This window comes from Phocoena sinus, chromosome 16 (assembly GCF_008692025.1).
Source record: "Phocoena sinus isolate mPhoSin1 chromosome 16, mPhoSin1.pri, whole genome shotgun sequence".
Classification (NCBI taxonomy): Eukaryota; Metazoa; Chordata; class Mammalia; order Artiodactyla; family Phocoenidae; genus Phocoena; species Phocoena sinus.
In genome coordinates, this window is record NC_045778.1 from 25,499,678 (window position 1) to 25,521,503 (window position 21,826).

A 21,826-nucleotide genomic window follows, 5' to 3' on the forward strand; every position below is an offset into this window, starting at 1 on the left:
TTTGAGGGAAGGAGAGAGAAACAAAAATTGTCTGTAATAAAAACATCATAGGAACTTCCCTGGCTGTCTAGTGGTTAAGAATCTGCCTTACAATGAAGGGGACATGGGTTCGATCCCTGGTCAGGGAACTAAGATCCCACATGCCATGCGTCAAGTAAGCCCATGCCCCATAACTACTGAGCATGCAGGCCACAACTAGAGAGCCCATGTGCCACAACTACTGAGCGCACGTGCTCTGGAGCCTGCACGCTCTGGAGCCCGTGCACCACAACTACAGAGAAGCCTGCCCAGAGCAGCAAGGGGCACATATGCCGCAATGGAAGATCCTGCATGACACAACTAAGACCCGACGCAGTCAAAATTAAAATTAAATAAATATAAAACAACAACAACAATCATGTGTGCTATGATCCCATTTATATAAAATTATTCTGGGCTTCCCTGGTAGTGCAGTGGTTAAGAATCTGCCTGCCAATGCAGGGGACACAGGTTCAAGCCTTGGTCCAGGAAGATCCCACATGCCACGGAACAATTAAGCCCGTGCACCACAACTACTGAGCCTGTGCTCTAGAGCCCATGAGCCACAACTACTGAGCCTGCGTGCCACAACTACTGAAGCCCATGTGCCTAGAGCCCATGCTCTGCAACAAGAGAAGTCATCGCAATGAGAAGCCCGCGCACTGCAACAAAGAATAGCCCCTGCTCGCTGCAACTAGAGAAAACCCGTGCACAGCAACGAAAACCCAACGCAGCCAAAAATAAATAAATTTATTTTAAAAATAACAATAGGGCTTCCCTGGTGGCGCAGTGGTTGAGAGTCCGCCTGCCGATGCAGGGGACACGGGTTCGTGCCCCGGTCTGGGAGGATCCCACATGCCGCGGAGCGGCTGGGCCCGTGAGCCATGGCCGCTGAGCCTGCGCGTCCGGAGCCTGTCCTCCGCAACGGGAGAGGCCACAACAGTGAGAGGCCCGCGTAACGCATAAAAAAAAAAAAAAAAAAAAAAAAAAAAAAAAAAAAAAAATAACAATAATAAAATTTTTCTTCCTTTTTTAAGAAAACCCATTCTTCAGGTGACTATGATGGACAGCCAGATTTAAGAATTACAGCTGTAATGGTTAGAATTTGGTGCTCCTCTAATCAAGTCAAGTGTGATTCCTACCTAGACAAGAAGGTAGCCATTGGAACCTCCTGAAGAGAGTAGACACTGATTCCTTTAAAGATACTTAAACAGAGGTGGAGGTGGCCTTCTGTAAGGAGTACTGTTGAGGGGACTTCTCGATTTGATAGAATTAAGGAGACATCTACTCACTGATCAATAGTAACAAGAAGAAAGACTACCAGACATTATGTACTTCTTTATATGATATAAGAAGTCTAAGTACTACCTATGAAATATTCTTATTTTTAAAAAGTAAACCTGATTTTAATCAAGAATCAAACCTTCTAGCCCTAAGTACCAAGTTATAGGGAAAAAGAGGGTCTTAGGAGAACATGTTTTAAAAACAAAATGACAACAAAAAAACCTCTCCTAGAATATAATCTAAAACGTGGAAGACAAATGACCAAATTTCTTCAACAAATAAATGGCAAGGGGAAAAAAGAGACAGGAATCTTACAGGCTTAAAAAAAGCCTTGAGACACATCAACAAAATGCAATGTGTGGATCTTGTTTGGATTCTGATTCGAAATAAACCCACTGTGAAAAGACACCTGTGGGACAATTGAAAAAAATTGAATACTGGCTAGTTACTGTATTATATTAAGAAATTACTGTTAATTATAGTTCTGCGTTTTAAAAAAGTCTTTATTTCTTAGAGATACATTCCAAACTATTTATGGAGGAAATGATATAATGTCTGGGATTTGCTTTAAAATAATCCAGTGGAGAGGGAAAGTGGCAGGGGCGGGGGAGGGGTCGCTAAATCAAAATCAGCCATCGGTTGATAATTGGCCAAGATAATCACCTTGGAAGTTAGTGATAAGAACAAGGGGGTGATTATAGCATTTACTCTTTACTTTAGAATATATTTGAAGTTTTCCATAACAAAACATTATTTTTAATTTTTAAGATGATGTGTGAGCAACTTCAAAATACTATGAAATTTAGAATATAGGTCAAGGGCAGTGTTCACATAACTCTTTAGGAACTATAGTCATGTCAAAACTAATCTGGTTGCAAAATACCACATTCTATATGATTCTATTTATATGAAATGTCCAAAATAGGTAACCTACAGGCAGAAAATAGATTAGAGGTTTACTGGGGAGTGAATACTAATGGGTACAGGATTTCTTTTGGGGGTGATGAAAAAATACTTTAACTGATTGTGGTAATGGATGGACAACTCTGTCAATATCCTAAAAAACCACTGAATTGTATGCTTTAAATAGGTGAATTGTCCAGTACATAAATTATATATCAATAAAGCTTTCTTTTTTTTAAAGCAATAAGTCATAAAGAGAAAGACGAATACTATATGATCACACTTATATGTGGAATCTTTAAAAAAGCCAAACTCATAGAAACAGAGAATGGAATGGTAGCTGCCAGGAGCCAGGGGGTGGGGGGAATATAGAGATGCTGATCAAAGGGTACACATCATTTCCACTTATAAGATGAATAAGTTCTGAGGATCTAATGTATAGCATGGTGACTATGGTTAACAATATTGTATTACTATATACCTGAAAGTTGCTAAGACAGTAAATCTTAAATGTTCTCACCACAAAAAAAAAAGAAAGAAAGATATTGTAATTAGGTATGGTGATGGCTGTGTTAACTAACTTTACTGTGGTAATCATTTTGCAATATATACATGTATCAAACCATCACACTATAGACCTTAAACTTATACAATGTTATTTCTCAACTATATCAATAAAATTGGAGAAAAAAAGTAATTTGGTGCTTAATAAATGCTTTACAATAAGATAAAGCAAGACTCCCCTAAAGATACATTCTGTCATATATGGATCCTAATTGGCATTTTCCTTCATCGTCTACTTCTTGATTTATTCCACTGATCTCTTCTTTATTCTGCCACATCAGTTCTGAAAGACTCAATTTAAAAAAGAGACTTTAAAAAAAAAGAGACTCTAAAAAAAAATAAAAATAAAAAAGAGACTCTAACCAAAATAAAACCTAGTTTGGTTTCACAAGTTATTTTGAGGACTGATTCATTAACTGGATTTTTAAAATTAGTTGTTGTTCACTATTAAGTAAAAATTAATGGTTGCTAGGTACGCTTTCATACTGTTTTCAGAAGTACAGGGCTTCCCTGGTGGTGCAGTGGTTAAGAGTCCGCCTGCCGATGCAGGGGACACGGGTTCGTGCCCCAGTCCGGGAAGATCCCACATGCCGCGGAGAGGCTGGGCCGGTGAGCCATGGCCGCTGAGCCTGCGCGTCCGGAGCCTGTGCTCCGCAATGGGAGAGGCCACAACAGTGAGAGGCCCGCTTACCGCAAAAAACAAACAAACAAACAAACAAAAAAAAACAGAAGTATAATCTTCCTGAGTTTGCCAGTATGTATCAAGAGATTTTTTAAAGTTTATAACCTTCAACTAGTTATTACCCTTCGAAAAGTTTATCCTAAGGAGTTTATCAGAAATGTGGCCAAACTCTTAAGTATAATCATCACAATGCTGTATTATCAAAAAATTTTAAGTAACCTAAATATTCAACCACAGTAGAATGGTTGAATATATTATGGTGTATTTATATGCAGCATATTATAGTCATTAAAAGTAGTTTTTTCCAAAGGGAAAATGCTTATGGATATAATGTAAGAAATCATGGGACTAAACTATATACATATATTATAATCCAGCTTTTTTTAAAAACAAAACAAATAAATATATAGTATATATGCATAAAAAACAAAACCAGAAGCAACATAGATGGAGATTATTATATTAAGTGAAGTAAGTCAGAGAAAGACAAATATAATACGATATCACTTATACGTGGAATCTAAAAAAATGACACAAATGAACTTATTTACAAAGCAGAAATACTACAGACTCACAGACATAGAAAAACAAACTTATGGTTACCAAAGGGGAAAGAGGGGGAGGGATAAAATGGGTGTTTGGGATTAACATATACACACTACTATATATAAAATAGATAAACAACAAGGACCTTCTGCATGGCACAGGGAACTATATTCAATATTTTATAATACCTATAATGGAAAAAATCTGAAAAAGAATATATATATATACACACACACACACACATATATATATATATATGAACTAAATCACTTTGCTGTACACCTGAAACTAACACAACTTTGTAAATCAACTATACTTCAATTTTAAAAAAAAGTATGTCACTACACTATTGATACTATGTATAAAATAGATAACTAATGAGAACATATTGTATAACACAGGGAATTCTACTTAGTGCACTGTGATGACCTGAATGGGAGGGAAGTCCAGAAGGGAGGGGATATATGTATATGTATGGCTGATTCATTTTGCTGTACAGTAGAAACTAATACAACATTGTAAAGCAACTATACTCCAATAAAAATTAATTAGAAAAAAAAGTAAACTAGGGGAAATTTGGAAAGAAAAAAAAGTATGTCAACCAGAGGTGGGGGGCGGCAACCCAAAGCCAGAAGTAAACTCATGAAACTACTGCCAGGGTTATCAATGATTTTTGTTACTTTATATATTTTCAAAACCATCTACAATAAAAAATGTTGCTATCTGGGGTAACATAAGGTTTGTTTTGTTTTGTTTGTAATATAATGTTTGACATTCAATTGGTTAGTTCAGTTTTAATTGCAATATATTTTTATATGTGTTTATGATTCTTAAAATACTTGACATTCATATATTCTTTCTCCCTTATATTAGAGAGGAAGCTAATTGAGGCAAACTCCAACTTTTCCTCATTCTTTGTAATCTTCCCATACTGCCCTGTCCTATGTATTAATACCTAAGGAGCACTTAATAAATGTTATTGCAAAGTTTACACTAGAGTGGAGATCCTAAAAAACATATCTTAATATTAAATCTTATATTTATATGATATCCCCCACTCTGATGCTCCTGGGAATACAGCAGATTTTCAATAACCACTTGTTTGGCTATAATTAAATATTGGTTGGCTGTATGCAAAGAACTATACCACCTAAACTGAAGATAAATTTCTGAGTTTCATTTTACAGAATCATACATATCATTTAAAGAGTTGGAAGGTATCTTTAAAAAATAAAATCATTGGGGCTTCCCTGGTGGCACAGTGGTTGAGAATCCGCCTGCCAATGCAGGGGACACAGTCTGGGAAGAGGCCTGGTCCGGAAAGATGCCACATGCCGCGGAGCAGCTGGGCCATTGCACCACAACTACTGAGCCTGCGCTCTAGAGCCCGCAAGCCACATCTAGAGCCCGTGCTCCACAACAGGAGAAGCTACCGCAATGAGAAGCTTGCGCACCGCAACAAAGAGTAGCCCCCGCTCTCCACAATCAGAGAAAAGCCGACGTGCAGCAACGAAAACCCAATGCAGCCAAAAACAATAAATAAATAAATAAAATTTTAAAAAAATAATAAAATAAAATCATTGAACCAATTCTCTCATCTTATAAGTAAAAACTTGGATATTAAATGACTTGTCCAAATTTTTACTGACAGTTAATGATGGAGACAGAACAATAGTTCAGGCTTTGGAGTTCTTAAGTACATCAATCTTAAGTTATAAATATCCTTCATGTCTTCAGTTTACAGAACTAATTCTGTGCTGTGCATTTAACATTAGACTTCACTCTTCACACAATATAATCTCACAAAGAGTCGGTGAACAGGTACCCTACAAGCATACCACCTTGAAAATTCTAAACCTGGTAGTTCCTGAACGGATCAGGGAAGGTCTTGATATTGCTGGTTCAGTACGATCTGGATATGCCACACTGGAGACTTGGCTCAACGTGAACATCCTCATTGCAAGCTGGAGCTTGTTCCTAAGCCATAGAAGAATGACTTTTCCTCCCAGCCTCCCATACCTCATGCTGAGTCACTCTCAAAGGCCTAGGAACCACTCCTTAGCATTCATACTACAGCAGCCCTGGGCAAATACTCACTGGTCTCTTTACAAGGAGGGAACTAGCTTGTGAGTGATGATTCTACCCCCATTCTCCACTCTAGCCAGAAAAATGTCTAGCCCTTGTCATGAAGTCTTTATGAATAAAGTCAGAGGTTCTACTGCTGCCTCCTAAGCTGAGGATATTATTTACATAGAACACCATCCCCCTTCTGATCTTATCTTCCTGCCTTCAGCTTTTCGATGACCCCCACACTCCCTGCCCCTGGTTGCATTCTTACCTGTTTGGCTCAGTGGGTTCCAGGCCACTTCCTGCTGCCCCCATCCAGAAGAGCCAGACTGAGAAACCTGAAGACTGGCCTGGTAGAGAGACTCCAATTCTGAGGTCTCCTGCTCTGTGTCTTGGTTCCAATGTGGATGCAAAAGGATGTGGTTTCTTTCTGGATAAGTTACACAGGTATGGGAATCAGGAGGGGAGGACTTTATTCCTGGCCCAGGGACCCCAAGCTGAGAATCACAAAGCCTTGTAACATTCAACCAGGAATCCAAAGGCAAGGAAGTTCCCAAGTTGACACTGCTGCCCAGCTCCTTAGGCCTAGCATCTCTCACTTGAGACGGTTTCCCATGGTAAATACCTGACTCTGCCAACCTGGACTGTCCTCCCCTAGAAGTTTCACCATTAGGCAGCCCAGAGTTCATGGCAAGAGAAGGATGATCAGCAGGCTCTCCCCAGGAAGGCAGTCTGTTCCTACCATCCACAGAGGGTGGTTGTTTTGCCCAAGGCCAATGACCTTTCCCTTGACCCTGTGGGAATGGAGGCTTTGAGTCAGAAAGGGAAGAGTCCTTCCTTAGACTGTTGGGCAAACTTCTATCCTGGGAACCTGTACCATCTCTTGTGGAGGTGCCCTGCATCCTCTGGAACTGCTCTGCCAGAGAGCGGACAAGCCCCTTTGCGGTAGGAAACTCTGGCCTATAGGGCTTCTCGCTGCCTCCGTCCATTTTTGAAGTCAATGAAGTTTTGAGGCTTTGGGTTTGGAGGCATTGGTTAGTTTTCTGTAAGGTATTAGGAGAGTGAAGCACAGAAGAGGAAGGAGCAGGCATTATGGAGTGGCAGGCCCCGTACAGAGAAAGGCTGGGCTGAGCTGATGAACTTGAAGGACCACAGCCTAGACTGTGTGCATCTCCTCTCTCAGAGGTGGTTGTTCCAGTTGGCTGTAGCCAAGGCATCACCTGGGATGAGTCAGCAGGATCCCTCTTTTCTTGAAATAGCTGTTCTTGATCAGTGCCTCTTCCTTCTTGTTGGGGGAACCTTGTACAGCTGCTGTTGTCCCCCCTGTAGCTTTGCAGCTCACCCTCTGGTTCCCAACCATGATGAGAATTCTTCTCAGTTCTCCCTGGTGTTTTATGTAAGCCCGGCCTGTGGAACACAGAGGGGTCAATGCTGTCCACCTCAACAGAAGTAAGAAGGTTCGAGGCAGACCCACCAGAGGAGTTGTGCTGTGGAGCAGACAGGGCAGGTGACTCTGGGAATAATGGCGAGTGTGACTCATGGCAGGAAGCGGATGAGTAGATGAAAGAACTGGCCCCAAACTCTGTATTCATGTAGGGTTCCAGTTGGGCCTCCTGGCTTAACAATACTTGGAGCGGGATAGGCTGTTCACTGAAATAAATAGAGAGAGCCAGTCATAAGCTGTCTTAATTGACAAGATCACTTACAAAAATAACTGTTCATTTGGTTCCCATTTCTAGCTATTCAGAGTTAATGGTGAAAATAAATGGAAAGACAAGCATAAGTAGAGTCAACAGATCAGAGGTTCACAAGAGAAGGCACACCTAAGTAACAGGTAATATTAATTCTCTTTATTAAATACCCTCATCAAAGTTGCCCACAGTAATAGTAAGTAAAGCTCTTGCTAATATTCTTCATTCCCTGTAAAGTCCCATTCCAATCATATTCTACTTACAAATTCAAAAACAAAAATTGCTCATGCCATATGCAAATGACAATAGAAGGTAAGCAAAGCCTAGAAATCACTCATCCCTAGGGTCCTGAGAGGCAGATCAGCCAAAAGAACCAGAAGGCCACATTTACAGAGTACAGGATGATTTGGGCTCCTGGGATTAATATAAAAATCAACCATTTCAAATTTTTTTTTTTTTCTTTTTGTAGTACGCGGACCTCTCACTGTTGTGGCCTCTCCTGTTGCGGAGCACAGGCTCCGGACACGCAGGCTCAGCAGCCATGGCTCACAGGCCCAGCCGTTCCACGGCATTTGGGATCTTCCCGGACCGGGGCATGAACCCGTGTCCCCTGCATCGGCAGGCAGACTCTCAACCACTGCACCACCAGGGAAGCCCTCAAATGTATTTTTATAATCTGGATTTGGTTGTATTTATTTACTGAGATATTTCCCCAAAGTAATGTGCTGTGACTCTCTTGAGATTTGGGAGTGGAAGTAGGGATTAACTGCAGTTAGTTGATTTCTTACTAATTGTTTTGTATTTCTGACCTAAAGAACTCAGGGCTAGAAGCACTTAGATAAAACCTCAATCACTCACATACATCTAATGGCAGAAGTTTTCTGAAAAGAGTTTAGCTGCCTAAATTGCTTATAATCAAAACACATTTCTGATCAGATTCTCAAATTAGCATTCAGCGAATGGGGTAAACAATAGGAGAAAAGAAGAAAGAAGAAGATCCTAGCTATGAGCATTAAATTTGAATGATAATACACTATAAACTTTTGTGGGCATAGTCATTCAATCATCCTTACAACATTTTGAAGAATATGATATTACTTATAAGGAAAGCCTAATGGAGTCAAAGAGACCTGGATTTGAATTCCATGCTTCTACCACTTACTAGCTGAGTAATCCTGTGTACCTTACTTATCTCATCCTCTCTGAGCCTGAGTTTTCTTATTTATAAACCATTGCTAAATAGTAATCCCTGTCTCCTAAGGTTATTGTGAGAATTAGATAAAATAAAACATAAAAGAGTTTAGCTTAGTGCCTGAGCAAATATTCAAAAAATGTTAGCTTCTTTTATGATGTTTATATTCTGAAAACTACTCAGGCTTGTTAACAGCCAAAATTAATTCTTACTTAAATCTATCTATTCTCAGTAACAGCCAATTTCAAGGGCTAAAATGGGGAAACTACACCAATGGCCACGGGGACTTTTTTCCTACTACTGACCATAGGGAAGCAAAACAAAGGGAATCTTTGTGTCTCCTCTCAACGGATCAATCAGAGTAAGGAAGACTGCTTTCTCTACTTCCCTGAGGGACAGGAAACACTGAAATCCCAAAATAAATCACAGTTTCTACTGCAAAGTGAAATGTAACTCAGATTGCCATGTCTAAGACCATAATATGTACAAATTTAATAATCATGTTATTACACAAGTCCAGAGACAAACCCACCCACAGGAAATATAGACAAGTGGTCTATTTATTATGCTATACTCTCTGCATCTTTCTAGGAACTATTAAGAAAAGGACCAGCAGTGGGATGAGCTTTTCATTGTATGTCTGACCTGAGAGAAGAAATCTTTTCAGAGGACTCTTCTCTCTCCCCTGGAGTCGCCAAGACAATGAGAGCTGGCTATGGAGCACCCATGGTCACTTCCTCCCCTGGCGTCCATAAACTACAATGGTTCCCAGGCACTACCTTGTTGGCTGAGGGAGGGCTCCCCTCTGTGAGGGGAGGCAGGCTGAGGGCTGCGACGGCGGCTGAGATGGTTGCTGCTGCTGCATGCGATCCTGCAGGCTTCGTGCTTTTCGAATACTGATTTGCAGCTTCTTATCGACTAGGGCTCTGCTGTGCGTGCTAGAGCTGGCACCATGCAGGGCAAGTCTTAGTTTAGCTAAAATGCAAAAGAAAATATAGCAGAAACAGAACACAAAAATACAAACAAAAATAAAAAGAATAAAATTCAACCAAAAATGAGCAAAGATATGTAGTAAAACTCAAAATATGCAGCAGGAATACAAGGCGTGGACCATGCATATGCTGTCCAGGGCACAGAGCTGCCTCTGGCTATAAGGAACATTCATGGAAGCCATGGAGGCCAAACAGGTTAATTCAAATTTAAAAAACAAACAAAAAGCTAAACTAAAATGAGTCAGGAAGATAAACTGGTGCTTCCATCTTAGACGTTGCCACTCTCATTGTCCTTTGCAACTGACCTGTCCGACTCTGGTCTCCATTCTCTGCTCCCATCTCCCCCTTCCTGATGGCCAACAGCAGAAATAAGATCCAAACCTGCATCTGTCTTTATAGAACACAGTTTCTTGTGGGTCACATTAAAGAACCAGATACAAATTCTAAGCCTTAGTCCCTTGCTGTAACCTTATGGTGCAGCATAGCAGGAAGGCAGGGGAGAAACATAAAAAATCAAATATGCAATACAAAGTCACAGGCCTGGGAAGTCACAGTCAATTTATTCATTTCTTCCTGCCCTAAGCTCCACCTCACTAGTCAGTAACTAGAGAAAGAGCAGACTAACCTCACATCTGAGATCTAACTTTATTTTGGGATTAGAAGGTAGGTCTGGCTGGATAGTTCATTTGTAGACTCCTGCTGAGGTTTTCCCAGTAAATATCCATAGGCCACAGTGACAACGCCTAGCACATTTAGAAATCTGAAGGGCAAAAGATAGCTAAAGTGCCTCAGTTTGGGGGAGTGACAGTGAGGAGACTTAAAAGCTGTTTTTATCCTATCTGAGTGATGACACTAATAATACCTATTGTGAAGTTAGTGAAAAGTGCCATAGCCATAGCGGTTAAAGTTACTTACAGATAGCTTCGTTACAGAGAGCCAAAGCGGCAGCACAGTCTCCCTTCTGTTCCAGGTGCAGCGACTCTTCAAACACTGAATCTGCCTCTTGTAGGGACCTCTCAAAGCCGTCACTCCTCCCTGAAAGGGCCAGCACTTTTCATTTTCATAACAATCTGTTCCAACTTTTCCTATGTGCTGTTTTTTCCCTTCAGTGCACATAGATCATTGCTGCTGAGCCTCTGGTCCACCCTTACTCCAACTGACCATTACTATTAAAAATTCTCTGAAACACATAGGACATCCATTTTTGCCTTAGCTGAGACTTTACCAAAGCCATGAAAGAGGGGCATGTCATTGTCCACCACATATTCCAACTCCAAGACCTCTCAGGGAGGCCCTCAAGGAAAGAACAAAGTACTGTCTATAATAGAAGGGTGGGTTCTTATGCCTGGAACTGATGTGCTTCTCTACAGCGCAACAAGATACATCTTGGCAACCTGTGTTCAATGCCCCAGATCTCCACCAAGACCTCCACTGCTGTGTTAAGGCTTCAGTACTCTGTGAAAAGCCATCTGTAACACTTCTTTCCTACATAATTCATAGTTTTCTTTGTACCACCTGCACCTGGAAAATCAATACCCTTCTTGGGCACAGGTGTTCTACGGTTCCTAACTTCAATGTTTCTACCAGGCCAGTGGAAATGCCTTTGTTCTTGCTTTGCACACACATACCTTTCATCAGCACTGCTAAGTATTTACTTCTGTCATGCCCTTGCTCACCAAACCAACTGTAAAAAAGTCACCTTCCCTTGCAGTGAGCATAAGATGTTGCTTCCTCCCCTGAAAGTGAATGTGTGCCAAAGCAGGTGCAGGACAGTCTAGGGACAGTGCCACATGAAAAGCAAGAAAGTACTGTAAGGACAACTTTTGTAAAAGAATTCTCAAGTTTATATATCCCCTTGCCTTTTACTCACTCATAACCATAAATTAGTAGTAACCTGTAACCCAAGTTCACCTACAATGGGATTAATGGTGAGTTTTCACAAGCTCACAGGAAAAAAAAAATCATTTCTCCCATAATGCACCTATCCTCCATTAACCTCCAGCTGGACATGGTAAGAAAAGCTCTTCCATACCCCTAACATTCACTCCCTAATTCACCAATAGCTTCGGAGAACAATGAGAAGGAAGTAGAAGTAACAAGTTGGTTCTGAAGATCTTGACGTTTGGGTTCTACTCCACCGCTAGAGGTATGGTCCCTGGGGTAGGGGGTACTCAGGCCTAAAGTTTTCTCACTATATCTGAAATCAATTGAATCTATACAACCTTTATAATCAGAGGTGGTGGCTAGAGCAATTAAAACAAAAAAAGTTCTCTACAGAGATATAGGCAAACTATATAGTTGGTCAATGATTGTACTAAATTTTAATTCTTATCCTCCAGAATCTTAGCACTCCATTCCTTGCTCTAAACCAAAGTGTATGGAGAACTGACAATGAAATACAGCCAGAGGGATCCACTCTCAACTCTAAGGTACTACCCAACTGACAGAGCGGGGAGAAAGGCAAGGGAGGAAGGTGACAAGACCCCTCTTTCAGAAGTAATATGAACCTGAGACACCAATGTGATATAGCTTAAGGACAAAAAGGAAGAAAAAACTATCGAAACATAGGGACATCTTAAGAAATTAGGAATGGTAAACTAATTTGGAGACAAATACAATGCCTTGGAAAGTATAAAGCAACAACTGCCTTGAATCAAAAGACAGTAGGATTAGAAGAGAAAAGTAGCCCCCAAATAAGCCCAGGAAGTTTTCCTAAGTGTTGATAAGAAGAAAGAAGTGATCAAAAGAAAGCAGCCACCCAAAACAGCATTGGCTCCTATTCTTTACACTACTTTAGCACAATTTGTTGCATCTGGAGGTTCTGAATAATAAACTCATTTCATAGAAAAACAGATATAGGTTTCAGGGCCTATTTAAAATAGATACCTCAGCCTTTTTGAACTCTTATTTTGAAGGCTAGTCTCTGCTGGTACAAAGTGATGTCCTAAAGCAATTGAAGGGAGAAAAAGTAACTAATGTGGGGCAGCTGGAGAAGCTGAAATAAAGTCCATGAAAATCGTGTGAGATTGGGATATGAATCATCAGAGGATCAAAAGGAAATCAGGCTCTGTGTTCTTAGAACCTGTTTGGTAGATCCACTTCCCTGAAGCTCCAGGTAGGAAATCTCAAGGGCATATTTCTGCTGAGCGAGAAGAATTCCCCTCGCTGTCAGTGTGGCTCACTCACTGCCTTTTTCTGCTGTTTCTGAATTGTGAGTAGTTTAATTTACATCTTATATAGCTGTTCATCAGAAATATTTTTCATGAACAATATACTATCTCCAATCTACAAGCTTTTAATAAATGGGCCCCAAATCAGTACCTGTCTCTAACCAATAGGCCTGTCACCTCCTACTTTAACTAGCTCTCACTGAAATGGCTGAATTAAGATAAAATATAACTTGGCTAAAGAGAAGACAGAATTTATGAGCTTGAGTACTTTTTTCCTCCCAGCTTTCTCTGTCCCCATCACCCATAACCTAATGCTCACAACAATTACCCTGATTCTGCAGTTCATCTAAGTCCATGAAGCGGCTGGGATGAGGGTTAAACCCTTTAGCTGCCTCTAATTCCTTCTCTCGTTTCCTTTGAAGTTCCTGTTCCTGGGCCCTTCTGGCCACCTCTTCCTGCAATTCATCCAGTTCAGTTTTGGAAGATATCTCCCCACCTGGAATAAAAGCAAGGGAGAAGAGAAGTCGCCACATTTCCATAACCAAGACTAAGCACTTGCTGTATTTATGGCCACAGCACTGCTTTTCCTTTGGAACTCTTGGCTTCAGTTTGGAGTTCATATCTGCATAGTGTTTTCCATTTCAGATTCAGGATGATACCTAGACCATGAATAATAATAATATTTATTGGGTGCATTATAACAACAATAACAACATGACAACTAACATTTGTTGAGTATTTACTACGTGACAGGCATAGCTGTAAGCACTTTTACATATGTTATTTAATTCTCACAATAATATGTGAGGTAGATACTATTATTGCCCACATTTTAAGAATGAAGAAACTGAGTCACAAAGATGATAAATAACTTACCCAAGGTAACAAAAATGGCAAACGGTAAAGCTGAATTAAATTCAAACAGGTTAAATTCATAATCTGTGCTTTTAACTACTAGAGAGCATTCTCTACCATGTGCTACCAGTGACTCACCAGAAAGCTTCAAACAAGTCAATTTCTCCCTCTTAATTTCTACCACCTTTTTAATGAGTTTGGAAAATATTGATAGTAGTAAAAATTTAAATTTTTTCAGTGTTCATAGATGGAACCAAACAGATCTAAAAGGATGTCCATGATACATTAAGTGAAAAATCAAGTGACAGAATAATATCTATAGTATGACTCCCTTTTATTTTTAAATGCTAGTAATAAACTTACCTATGGACAACTAGGGCACCTGCCAGGTGCTGGTGGGGGACCTCGATGCCCAAGGAGACAGGAGGAACCCCCAAGCGACCCGGTAGGACATTGGGGGACTAAGGGGGGAGGAGAAGTGGAGGTAGGACAGGACCTGCGCCCCCAAGGGGTGGCTGGGAGCAGGGAGGGGTTCCCATGTCTGGAGAGAGCCTCGGGGGCTCGGATCAGGGGGAGCATGCCTGGTGTTTCCCCTGCCCAATTGGCCCGGGAAACTTGCCCAGCTCTCAGGCCTGGTCCTACGCCCTCAAGAGGCCCCTTCTACTACACTGGTTCTGGGGGCATATGAGGGAGGCTGGAGGAGAACAGAAGAGGCAGGTGGGATGGAGGGGCCCTCCAGGACGGAGGAACAGGAGAGTCACAGAGGGAGTGTGCCCTGCCCACTTGGGCTGGGAAGCCTGCTGGGCTCCCAGGCTGGGTCCCCTATCCCCCAAGACCAGAGGCACGCCTGGACCCCTTCTGTTATGTTGAACCTAAGCCCCACCCCCCCCATGGCCTTTTCCAGCCCTGTGCGTCCTAAGCACAGGCCCCGTCCACCACCTAAACCCCACCCGTGCCTAAGCCCTTCCCCCACAGCCAAGGCCTTTTCCGTCTTTTTTTTTCTTTTTTCCCCTCCTCTTTTTTACTATTGTGGTTCTGTTTTACCTTCTGGTTGTTGTTTCATCTATATTTTTATTTTCATTTGATTTCTAACATATCTGTTAGTTTCCTAGCCTAATTTTATTTTTTACTCCTTGTTATTGTTCTGTTTTATTTTTTGCCACCCCACACGGCTTGCAGCATCGTTGTTCACAAACCGGGGGCTGGGCCCAAGCTCCTGTGGTGGAAACTCCAAATCTGAACCACTGGACTAACAGAGAACCTCAGACCCCAGGGAATATTCATCAGAGTGAGGTCTCCCAGAGGTCCTCATCTCAGCACCAAGACCCAGATCTACCCAAGAGCCCACAAACTCCAGTGCTGGAAGCCTCAGGCCAAAAAACCAGTAAGACAGAAACACAATCCCACTCATAAAAAAAAAAAAAAAGAGCCAGCAAAAAAATATGTCATAGATGAAGGAGCAAGGTAAAAACCTACAAGACCAAATAAATGAAGAGGAAATAGGCAATCTACCTGGAAAAAAATTCAGAGTAATGATAGTAAAGATGATCCAGAATCTCAGAAACAGAATGGAGGTACAGATTGAGAAAATACAAGAAATATTTAACAAAGAACCAGAAGAACTAAAGAACAAACAAACAGAGGTGAACAACACAATAAGTGAAATGAAAAATACGCTAGAAGGAATCAATAACAGAATAACTGAGGCAGAAGAACGAGTAAGTGAGCTGGAAGACAGAATGGTGGAAATAACTGCCGAGGAGCAGAATAAAGAAAAAAGAATGAAATGAATTGAAGACAACCTCAGAGACATCTGGCGCAACACTTAATGTACCAACATTCGAATTGTAGGGGTCCCAAAAGAAAAAGAGAAAAAGAAGGGTCTGAGAAAATATTTTTGAAGAGATTATAGTGGAAAACTTCCCTAACATGGGAAAGGAAATAGTCACCGAAGTCCAGGAACTGCAGAGAGTCACATACAAGATAAACCCTAGGAGAACCACACCAAGACACATATTAATCAAACTAACAAAAATTAAATGCAAAGAAAAAATATTAAAAACAGAAAGGGAAAAGCAAAAAATAACATACAAAGGAATCCCCATAAGGGATTTTTCAGCTGATTTTTCAGCAGAAACTCTGCAGGCCAGAAGGGAGTGGCAGGATATACTTAAAGTGATAAAAGAGAATAACATACAACCAAGATTACCCAGCAAGGATCTCATTCAGATTCAAGGGAGAAATCAAAAGCTTTTCAGACAACCAAAAGCTAAGAGAATTCAGCACCACCAAACCAGCTTTACAACAAATGCTAAAGGGAACTTCTCTAGGCAGGAAACACAAGAGAAGAAAAAGACCCATAAAACAAACTCAAAACAATTAAGAAAATGGTAATAGGAACATACATATCGATAATAACCTTCAATGTAAATGGATTAAATGCCCCCACCAAAAGACACAGACTGGATGAATGGATACAAAAACAAGACCCATTATGAGCTGTCTACAAGAGACCCACTTCAGACTTAGGGACACATACAGACTAAAAGTGAAGGGATGGAAAAAGATATTCCATGCAAATGGAAATCAAAAGAAAGCTAGAGTAGCAATACTTGCATCAGATAAAATAGACTTTAAAAGAAAGACTGTTACAAGAGATAAGGAAGGACACTACATAATGATCAAGGGATCAATCCAAGAAGAAGATATAACAATTATAAATGTTTATGCACCCAACATAGGAGCACCTCAATACAAAAGGCAAATGCTAACAACCATGAATGGGGAAATCAACAGTAACACAATAATAGTAGGGGACTTTAACACCCCACTTACACCAATGGACAGATCATCCAAACAGAAAATAAATAAGGAAACACAAGCTTTAAATGACACAATAGACCAGATAGATTTAATTGATATTTATAGAAGATTCCACGTGAAAGTGGAAGAATACACTTTCTTCTCAAGTGCACACTGAACATTCTCCAGGATAGGTCACATCTTGGGTCACAAATCAAGCCTCGGAAAATTTAAGAAAACTGAAATCGTACCAAGCATCTTTTTTGACCACAATGCTATGAGATTGGAAATCAATTACAGAAAAAAACTGTAAAAAACACAAATACATGGAGGCTAAACAGTGTGCTACTAAATAACCAAGAGATCACTGAAGAATCAAAGAAGAAATTAAAAAATACATAGAAACAAATGACAATGAAAACACAATAACCCAAAACCTATGGGATACAGCAAAAGCAGTTCTAAGAGGGAAGTTTACAGCAATTCAATCTCACCTCACAAAACAAGAAAAATCTCAAATAAACAATCTAACCCTACACCTAAAGCAACTAGAGAAAGAAGAACAAAGAAAACCCAAAGTCAGTAGAAGGAAGGAAATCATAAAGATCAGAGAAGAAATAAATGAAATAGAGATGAAGAAAACAATACAAAGATCAATAAAACTAAAAGTTGGTTCTTTGAGAAGATAAAATTGATAAACCATTAGCCAGACTCATCAAGAAAAAAGGGAGAGGACGCAGATCAATAAAATTAGAAATGAAAAAGGAGAAATCACAACTTGACACCACAGAAATACAAAGGATTATAAGAGACTACTACAAACAACTATATGCCAATAAAATGGACAACCATGAAGAAATGGACAAATTCTTGGAAAGGTACAATTTTCCAGACTGAACCAAGAAGAATTAGAAAATATAAACAGACCTATCACAAGTAATGAAATTGAAACTGTAATTAAAAATCTTCCAACAAACAAAAGTCCAGGACCAGATGTCTTCACAGGCGAATTCTATCAAACATTTAGAGAAGAGCTAACACCCATCCTTCTCAAACTCTTCCAAACAACTGCAGAGGGAGGAACACTCCCAAATTCATTCTACAAAGCCACCATCACCCTTATACCAAAACCAGAAAAAGATATCACAATAAAAGAAAATTATAGACCAATATCACTGATGAACATAGATGCAAAAATACTGAACAAAATACTAGCAAACAGAATCCAACAACATATTAAAATGATCATCAACCATGATCAAGTGGAATTTATCCCAGGAATGCAAGGATTCTTCAATATATGCAAATCATTCAATGTGATACACCATATTAACAAATTAAGGAATAAAAACCATATGATCATCTCAATAGATGCAGATAAAGCTTTTTACAAAATTCAACACCCATTTATGATAAAAACTCCCCAGAAAATGGGCATAGAGGGAAACTACCTCAACATAATAAAGGCCATATATGACAAACCCACAGCAAACATCATACTCATTTCCACTAAGATCAGAAACAAGACAAGGATGTCCACTCTTGCCACTCTTATTCAACATAGTTTTGGAAGTCCTAGCCACAGCAATCAGAGAAGAAAAAGAAATAAAAGGAATACAAATTGGAAAAGAAGAAGTAAAACTGTCACTGTTTGCAGATGACATGATACTATACATAGAAAACCCTAAAGATGCCACCAGAAAACTACTAGAACTAATCAATGAATTTGGCAAGGTTGCAGGATACAAAATTAATGCACAGAAATCTCTGGCATTCCTATACACTAACAACGAAAAATCAGAAAGAGAAATTAAGGAAACAATCCCATTTACCATTGCAACAAAAACAATAAAATAACTAGGTATAAACCTACCTAAGGAGGCAAAAGACCTGTATGCAGAAAACTATAAAACACTGATGAAAGAAATCAAAGATGACATAAACAGATGGAGAAATACACCATGTTCTTGGATTGGAAGAATCAACATTGTGAAAATGACTATACTACCCAAAGCAATATAGAGATTCAATGCAATCTCTATCAAACTACCAATGGCATTTTTCAAAGAACTAGAACAAAAAATTGCACAGTTTGTATGGAAACACAAAAGACCCTGAATAGATAAAGCAATCTTGAGAAAGAAAAATGGAGCTGGAGGAATCAGGCTCCTTGACTTCAAACTATTCTACAAAGCTACAGTAATCAAGATGGTATGGTACTGGCACAAAAACAGAAATATAGATCAATGGAACAGGATACAAAGCCCAGAGATAAACCCACACACATGTGGTCACCTAATTTATATTCTTTTTTTTTTTTTTTTTTTTTTGCGGTACGTGGGCCTCTCACTGCTGTGGCCTCTCCCGTTGCGGAGCACAGGCTCCGGACGCGCAGGCTCAGAGGCCATGGCTCACGGGCCCAGCTGCTCCGCGGTATGTGGGATCTTCGCCGACCGGGGCACGAACCCGCGTCCCCTGCATCGGCAGGCGGACTCTCAACCACTGCGCCACCAGGGAAGCCCTGGTCACCTAATTTATGACAAAGGAGGCAAGAATATACAATGAAGAAAAGACAGCCTCTTCAATAAGTGGTGCTGGGAAAACTGGACAGCTACATGTAAACTAATGGAATTAGAACACTACCTAACACCATACACAAAAATAAACTCCAAATGGATTAAAGACCTAAATGTAAGACCAGACACTATAAAACTCTTACAGGAAAAACACTCTTTGACATGAACCACAGCAAGATCTTTTTTGACCGACCTCCTAGAGTAATGAAACTAAAAACAAAAATAAATGGGACCTAATGAAACTTAAAAGCTTTTGCACAGCAAAGGAAACCATAAACAAGATGAAAAGTCAACCCTCAGAATGGGAGAAAATATTTGCAAACAAAGCAACTGACAAAGGATTAATCTCCAAAATATACAAACAGCTCATGGAGCTCAATATCAAAAAAACAAACAACCCAATTAAAAGTGCGCAGAAGACCTAATCAGACATTTCCCCAAAGGAGACATACAGATGGCTGAGAGGCACATGAAAAGATGCTCAACATCACTAATTATTAGAGAAATGCAAATCAAAACTACAATGAGATATCACCTCATACCAGTCAGAATGGCCATTATCAAAAAATATAGAGGGCTTCCCTGGTGGCGCAGTGGTTGAGAGTCCGCCTGCTGAAGCAGGGGACATGGGTTTGTGCCCCGGTCCAGGAAGATCCCACATGCCGCGGAGCGGCTGGGCCCATGAGCCATGGCCGCTGAGCCTGCGCGTCCGGAGCCTGTGCTCCACAATGGGAGAGGCCACAACAGTGAGAGGCCTGCGTACCGCTAAAAAAAAAAAAAAAATCTATCTATCTATCTATATATATAGAAACAATAAAGCTGGAGAGGAGGGTGTGGTGAAAAGGGAACCCTCCTGCACTGTTGGTGGAAATGTAAATTGATACAGCCACTATGGAGAATAGTATGGAGGTTCCTTAAAAAAACTAAAAATAGAACTACCATATGACTAAGCAATCCCACTACTGGGCATATACCCTGAGAAAACCATAATTCAAAAAGAGACATGTACCACAAAGTTCACTGCAGCACTATTTACTACAGTCAGGATATGGAAGCAACCTAAATGTCCATTGACAGATGAATGGATAAAGAAGATGTGATACATATATACAATGGAATATTACTCTGCCATAGAAAGAAACGACATTGAGTTATTTGTAGTGAGGTGGATGGACCTAGAGTCTGTCATACAGAGTGAAGTAAGTCAGAAAGAGAAAAACAAATACCATATGCGAATGCATGTATATGGAATCTAAAAAAATGGTACTGATGAACCTAGTAGCAGGATAGGAATAAAGACGCAGACCTACTACAGAATGGACTTGAGGATATAGGGAGGGGGAAGGGTAAGCTGGGACAAAGTGAGAGAGTGGCATGGACATATATACACTACCAAACGTAAAATAGATAGCTAGTGGGAAGCAGCAGCATAGCACAGGGAAATCAGCTCGGTGATTTGCAATGACCTAGAGAGGTAGGATAGGGAGGGTGGGAGGGAGGCTCAAAAGGGAGGGGATATGGGGATATATGTATGCATATGGCTGATGCACTTTGTTGTACAACAGAAACTAACACAGCATTGTGAAGCAATTATACCCCAATAAAGATATATAAATAAAAAAACTTATCTATGTACTTGTACATAGAATAGAAAGCACAGAAAGAGATGTAGAAAGATACATGCCATAATGATAACAGTGGTTCCTTCAGTTTGAAGAGGCAATGGGCAAGTTACTGAATTGTTGGACTAACATTTACTTCTGTAATTTTTTAAAAGGGTGGTCAGTGTCACCAGATTAAAAAAATAGGTTTTACTATACAAAGAGGATGGTGGGGTGTATGGTGTGGAGGAATTTATTCTAACTCCTTGCCAAATATCTTTTACCAGTTGAGGAATCCAGTTGGTGAATTCTATCCAGCTAATCTAGAATTAGGGCTATCAGTAAAATCATGAGACTCAGTCTTTAGTGTGCTGAAAAGCTATTGGCTATGGAAGGAAAGAGAAGGGGGAACAGGCTCATGGAAGAGCACAAGTTTCTCAAAGCAATGTTAGTCAATATGAGATAAATTAAAATGTGGGAAATAAACCAAACCTATAATTTCATTAGGAAGAATGAATCTCTTCCATGGATTTCTCACTATAACCTACTCTAGCCCAGGATTTCAGAGATATCTGCTTCTACAGGCATTGTTCTGCTCTGCCAGATGTTAGCAACCTATGGCACTCACACCTAAAAGAGTTCATGCCTTTTTATTTCTGCTGCATATCACCCTTCCAGCCACCTTTAAGAACTTTCAGTGGCCATTAAGAGAACTGGTGGTCAGACTAGTAATGTTCCTGGTGTCATCTCTACAGGTTGGCACATAATATTCTGTCCTCGTCTCCCTAGTGAGCTGGCCACATATCTATATTCAGAAGCTCATTAAACCGGACCATAGTTAGGTTTCTGCCCACACACCCTACTCCCAATTGATCTAACATAC

General features: G+C 40.2%; 1 protein-coding gene across 11 annotated transcripts in view; it reads right to left on the reverse strand.

The window, feature by feature from the left end:
- The window catches only part of USP54 (ubiquitin specific peptidase 54), a 92,493-nt gene that overhangs the window by 9,983 nt on the left and 60,684 nt on the right, over positions 1-21,826 (reverse strand). For 7 of the 11 annotated variants that reach the window (XR_004346157.1, XM_032607967.1, XM_032607972.1 and 4 more), the window contains 4 exons: positions 13,438-13,605; positions 10,855-10,974; positions 9,727-9,922; positions 6,336-7,714 (listed from right to left, as the gene is read on the reverse strand). Coding sequence is in view for 10 of the 11 variants with exons in the window: in XM_032607967.1 (XP_032463858.1) it covers positions 6,336-7,714; positions 9,727-9,922; positions 10,855-10,974; positions 13,438-13,605 (1,863 nt within the window). In the remaining variant the exon portion in view is untranslated. The remainder of the gene's footprint in view (positions 1-6,335; positions 7,715-9,726; positions 9,923-10,854; positions 10,975-13,437; positions 13,606-21,826) is intronic. The other 4 variants (XM_032607970.1, XM_032607974.1, XM_032607969.1 and 1 more) reach the window with 2 other exon arrangements.